The 6,425-nt window shown below is 41.9% G+C and overlaps 1 protein-coding gene across 1 annotated transcript in view; it reads right to left on the reverse strand.

Annotated features, from left to right (window-relative positions):
• Positions 1–6,425, reverse strand: part of tbc1d9 (TBC1 domain family, member 9 (with GRAM domain)) — a 51,627-nt gene that overhangs the window by 28,736 nt on the left and 16,466 nt on the right. The window contains exons 7-12 of the mRNA XM_010775414.1: positions 4,276–4,482; positions 4,011–4,175; positions 3,082–3,232; positions 1,261–1,475; positions 1,050–1,167; positions 293–578 (exon numbers count right to left, since the gene is read on the reverse strand). Of these exons, the coding sequence (XP_010773716.1) occupies positions 293–578; positions 1,050–1,167; positions 1,261–1,475; positions 3,082–3,232; positions 4,011–4,175; positions 4,276–4,482 (1,142 nt within the window). The remainder of the gene's footprint in view (positions 1–292; positions 579–1,049; positions 1,168–1,260; positions 1,476–3,081; positions 3,233–4,010; positions 4,176–4,275; positions 4,483–6,425) is intronic.

Here is a 6,425-nt window from a genome sequence, read left to right on the forward strand (position 1 = left end):
TCAATCTGTTTCTATTTTACTTTGTTAGATTTGTTATCACAAAAATGTGTTCCGTGAAAGTAAAAGGAAGTTCATAATTAGATAGACTTCGTCAGGTATTTATTTTCGGTACAGTTTATGTTGAAACCGTTAGAGAGAGTAGCACACTTGTTAGCCTGTTCCATTCTTCTTCGTTTTACGAAGCCGTGGCTTGGAAGCATACTTGCTTCGTTTCTGAAGGAAGTGATTTGGAAGTACGCGACTACCAAGCCAGCATCCTCGAGATTGAGAAACGGCCACAGTCTCTTCTCACCTGCCGAGAACAGTCATGGCCTCTCCATCGTCCTTGCAGCTGAGCAGCTGGTGGATGTTGGCGTGCAGCACGGAGAGCGCCAGCTGAAAGATGACCTTGATGCCATCGTAGAAGAAGCAGTCCACCACCACCACGGCGCTTTCAAACGGCATGACGGACAGGAAGAGGGTGAGGAACCAGGAGAGAGAGATGGTGGAGATGACCCCGAGGTCCTGCATGCAGTCGTACAGCTGAGGGACGTACTCACGGGCCAGCTCCTCGAACACCCCCTGATCCACCAGGGCTCCTGGGGAACACATGGTCAGGAAAAAGGCGTTTATTTAGTTAAAGTATAGAAAAGAACAAATGCAATGGGCCGAGAGCTTTGTTAACTTCTGTGCAAACTTATGGACCATTTGTTGAGTCTAGAAACTTCAAAATCTGTCACACACTAATATCAGCGTAAATGCACATTTGCTATTCAAAATGGAAAGTTTAAAATGCATAGAAGCAGCAAATAAGGTATAGCAATTGAGATAAAATATATATATATACACACACATACATACATACATACATACATACATACATACTGGGGCCTTTTATACACAATAATCATTAGTATAGTCTCATTCTGTCATGTTTAAGAAATACTGTACACACACACATTTACAATTGAATTATCTTAATAATTCACATGGAGAACAGGTGACAAACAGTGGATGTTAAACAAATCAAAAACAGTCTAACACTTTAAAATACATAAGTACACACTGACCTACAACCCTGGTGTTGTAGTAGTCTGGCAGCATCCTCTCACAGAGCGCCACCAGCAGCCAGAAAGCCTCCTCTTCTTTGGCGTAGAGCAGCAGCACAGAGGTCACAATATTCATAGCCTGTGGTGTCGAAGGAGAGAAGAATATCAATTAAAGTACTGTCAAGGGCCACAAGGTTCCTGTATGTAAAAATCTAAAAACAGGCGTGTGTACCTGACAGTATCCGATGTTGGGGTTTCTGAAAGCGTAGGCCGTGAGGACCCTGCGCAGCGCGGCGATGCCCATCTCGTTCTGAAAGGCCGGGTGTTCGGGCAGCGAGCGGTGCAGGTCCCTCTCGATCTCCTCTGTCGCCAGGTTGTATTTCCCCATCGACTTCTCCACCAAGTCTTCGTAGTATCCGGGGTGGGTGGCCATCTCGTTGATCGTCCCTGGAGATTTAATTTGAGTCATTCAGATCTTTTCCAGGAAGTTCAACAGATATGCCAAGACGGTAACATTTAAGGCTGTCAGAACATATTTGGATCCCATGAGATGTGTGAGTCTTCGTGATATCTTTGGTTTTTTCGATGTCTCAATGTTGGAAGTAAGTGTTTTTCACAACTAGTAGTAATAATAAAAAAATAAAATAATACCATATCAATATATACATCTACCATTTACAAGTGAAGCATTACAAACTAAGAGTAAACAAAAGTTAGAATTAAATTCAAATCAGAGAAAACATTAAAAATCAGTTAGTAAAGCATAGTATGCCATGGTAAAAGCTATTGTATAGTATGTCATAAAAATGTCACAATTTGTTATGCAATTAAAAAAATTATTTCGGCATGAACGCAATTATGCACCTACACCTATTATGCACTTGACTCGACCTAAATGTCAGCTGCGGCCGATGAACAGAGACCTATGGAGGAGCGTGTCACAGCTAAAATGGACTGAGGGAATATGTTAGTGCTGCAACACCAAGGTGCTGGTAACTGGTATTTAGATGCTTTACAGATCTGATGCTGGTTAGCTGTACTTTTCTTTAGTTCTGTGATTAACTTTAAAGTAAATGTAGAGGACGTCTCTTCACATTAGTCATTGTTCCAGGCTTCTCTCAGTTATCAACATACTTCAGGTAGTAACCTACTCAGAAGCTCACCAAACTGGTTTTACATAGTTTAGTATAAACAAAACTAATTTCAAAAGATGAAAGTAAGGTTAACTAAGGTCATCATAATGCAGCTATGACAACAGCCAGGTGAGCAATAAGTGATTCACTGGAGAGAGAGGAGCTCTGTTCAGGTGAGCAAGAGTAGCTGCTGCTGCATGACTCTGCCTGTACTCAGGTATGTGTGAGGTTGAACACCTGAATAAACAACCTGTTGTGGAATGACAGTCACAAGGTCCTCTGTAGAGTCTGCAGAGGTGTAATCTTCAATGGCTTTGGTTTAAATGCCGTGTTCAAGCCCTCATGTAAAAAAAATACCTGCATCTTTTCTTTTTATGTCTATATATTTTTTCTATGGTATTTCTATTCTACACTAAAAGCAGCTGTAACATAAACCTGATGCCTCCCGGGGATGAATAAAGTAGATTTGATTCTGATTTAAAGCAAAAACAATCTGAGAAAGAATAAATACTTGCTTGTCTACTTGTCTTGTTTTAAATAAATATTTTGTTTATTTTTAGAACCGGCCTAAGGCTAGAGCCGGCACTAAGTGTTGGAAAAATGAAAACATTCTTGAATAACCCAATATTTCTATTGAAACTGTGAAATAAATACAGTGGAAAATTAATCTTTACTATGCAACACAGGCATAGCCGTAGGAGTATCAATATCTCACATTTTAATATTAGTAATTGTTTCTTACACAGCGTAATTGTGTCTATGGATAGGAGACACCCGAGTAAAATATGCTTCATGTGATGTTATGATCAGGTGTGAGCATGTAGTACGCAGGGTGTGGTCTCCTCAGGTGCTGTGTATGAATCCTTTTACAGCTTTCTGTATACACTGTGTGTGTTGTGTTGCTCTGCATGTTTGCTCACCAGAGAAGAGCAGCCAGAGCTCTCCTCTCATGCTCTCAGGAATCCCCTTGAGGACCAGCTCCTTGGTCTTCTCCGTGCGGTACATACACACTCCCTGCCCGTACTCTGTGAAGTGGTTCTTCCACGCCTGCTCCTTCAGGAACTCCTTCGCCTGCAAAGAGGGAAACAGCCTTATAAAGATGCAGGAGCAAAATAAGTAAAATCTGTAAACAGTAATAATATAAGAATAGTAAGATAGCTTTCTTGTTATATTGAATAATGCAGATTCACAGTGCCAGTCAAATTAGCTAAAGGAAAGTTCTGACTTTATTCATACATAGTCTTACAAGAACAATATTCTTGCAATGTTAATTTGAGCTGCAATCCTCCATGCAGCTAAAAATATGTGCAGTATAATAATGGCAATTATGGAAAGACAAGTAATATATTCACTAGTCTGCAAATAGCTTTTAATGGGAGCAGATCAATTCAGAGTGTCATTAACACCATCTTTGGACCCTCTATAAATAGTTCTACAACCATTAACCAGTTTTTAGGAAATGCCTCAAGACCCACCTGTTCCACACTGCATTTTAGTGACTGTCCTTTATTTATTTTTAAACCTTTTATGCTCTTAACCTTTTATTTTTTATATTGACATAGTTTATCTAATATGCTCCTTTAGATATCGTATTACTTATTTTTCCTTATAGCTTTGTGAAGCACCTTGAGATGACGTTTGTATTTAAGGTGTGCTATATACATTAAATGTATTATTATTAATAAGAGAAAATGAAGTAAACATGGATATTAAATCTCACAGAAAAGTTCAAAGACTATGGGCTCCAGATGGGTGTCAGTGGGAAAAGAAAACAACATATTAAATAATTACTGAAGGCATCCGTTGTCGTGCCTTTAACTATACTTGACAGAGAGTGCTTTTAACTCACCAGCTTGGGGTTGAACTCCTCAGGTGAGCGGCGGCGGTACATGGTCATGAGAGCTTGAGTGGCTGTGGGCACGCTGCTGTCGTTCAGGTTGAATGTGCGCTCGCCTTCTGAGCTCACACTGTTCTGCGGGCTGCTGGAGAGCAGGGACCCATGCTGGGAGTAAACCTGGAGGGGGGGGCGGACATCATGTTTAACGGTTGGAGCTTTTAATGGACACAGTCCCCACCACATTTCAAACTAGGTCTGAAAAACTGAATTGCTGTACCTCGTCATCGGAGCTGGTCAGGCTGCCGGTGAACTCTCTCTCCAGGTAGATCTTGGAGGTGGTCTGCTGCAGGAAGTCAGAAATCCTCTGGACCAGGAAGTCCCGGTCCTTCAGATTAGCAAACAGGAATGTCATTCTGTTCTTGGTGCTGATGGAGAGCGGGCTGGGCAGCACGTTGGAGCTGTCTGCCTTCTCCACGATGGTCACCTGGAGGAACATTCACAACCTCAGTTAATACAAAGTAATACATGAGACGCAGACACATCCATGAAATATGTCAGAAACAGGAGCTCTCATTTTGTAAACATATTTTTGATGACTAAATCTAGACCACTTGTAAAAAAAAACTTTATATAATTAAGGAGTACTTAACCCCTTCAATGATCATCTGTATATCACACGTCACTTGTTAGACGCTTTTACCCAAAGCAACTTACAAACAATCAATACTGTGGGCAATCCCCACAGGAGCAATTTGCGTGTTGCCTAGGGACCTCGTACATCAACTACTCTCCCTGTGTTACCTTGGTATTTATTTTTAACACATTGTATACTGCACAAGTTGCTTGAGAGTTTGTTAATAGATATTTTAATATATATTATTGTTGTTGTTGTTGAAAGAAGCACCCATTTACTTCAATTCATCAAGAATACTTTCCTTTTTTTATTCTTTGTTCATCATGGAGTCATGCAATACAAATTTAGTTTCCTTCAAGAATTAATGGTCACCACTGATTGATGCACAAATGGTCAATTTGGGGTTGAGTATTCCTTTAAGTGTTCAGTTCAGATTTACCAATCATTTAATTTTAAAGACTGGCACACTTACAATAGCAAGTATTTATTTATTTTTACTTTTATTGTCATTACACAGTAGGCCTACTTACTATGTAACAAAATGGTTTCTCTGCATTTGACCCATCCTAGTGTTAGGAGCAGTGGGCTGCCATTATGAACAACATTACTTTGTGTTCATCAATTTACAGTCATAATTCCCCACAAGACAACATTACCAAACACATTCATGGTTCAGGTCCTACCTGACAGACCGTAGCTTTTCAGTGCAGCTGGGTGCCTTCTCCTCTGCCAAAGCTCCTCTTACCTGTGGGGTTCCCCAAGGCTCGATTCTGGGCCCCATCCTTTTTCTACTGTACATACTGCCCCTGGGTTCAATTCTTACAAAACACAATGTCCCCTTCCATTGTTATGCAGATGATGTACAAATCTATCTGCCTCTCAATTCCAATGCAAACTCTTTACAGATATTGATGGACTTCTTAACAGAGGTCAAATCCTGGCTGAGTCTTGGACCATATTCCTCTGCTGCCAACTCCAAACTACGCAGCTTAGGGGTAAGATTTGATCAATCCGAGGCGTTTGATACCCACGTTAAGCAACTGACGAGGTCTTGTTTCTGCTACCTACGAAACATTAGTAAACTGAGATCTGTAGTTTTAACACCGACCTAGAGATGATCGTCCATGCGTTTATTTAATCTTGCATTGATTACTGCAACGCACTGTTCTCCTCTCTCAGCATGCGAGACGGCAAGAGAAAAAGGTGAAGTCACTCGTTGGTGAGGCATCAAGGTCACAAAGTGACAGAGCTGTTGGCAGCAGCGCTGCTAAGCTCTATCAGCAGCAGCTTAGAACAAGTGCAAGATGATGAAGAGGATGATGAGGGCACGAGTTCAGATATACAGCCAGCCTCCTGCGTTCATGATGAGGGACAGAGTTGAGCCCCCCCCCCCTAAGTCCGCCCCTGGTTTGTGGTATTACAGGTAGATTGGAGGGGAGGCTGGAAATAACACACACACACAGAGACACACACAGAGACATACACACACACGCACACACACACACACACACACACACACACACACACACACACGCGCACACACACACACACACACCGCCACACACACACACACACACACACACACACACACACACACACACACACACACACACACACACACAAAGCCCGGCTCCTCCCAGCATGCACTGCTCTGTTTTATGTTTATTTATGGTGGCCCTCGGACCAGAAACCACAGGGGGCTGCAGGTGGAGAGGTTATCATGAGAGAGAGATTTACTGTAGAGAGGGGGGAGGGGGGGTTACTGTATAGAGAGGGGGAGAGAGGACTGTAGC

Source organism: Notothenia coriiceps, unplaced genomic scaffold (genome assembly GCF_000735185.1).
Source record: "Notothenia coriiceps isolate Sejong01 unplaced genomic scaffold, NC01 NC01_scaffold00000339, whole genome shotgun sequence".
In the NCBI taxonomy this organism is placed as follows: Eukaryota; Metazoa; Chordata; class Actinopteri; order Perciformes; family Nototheniidae; genus Notothenia; species Notothenia coriiceps.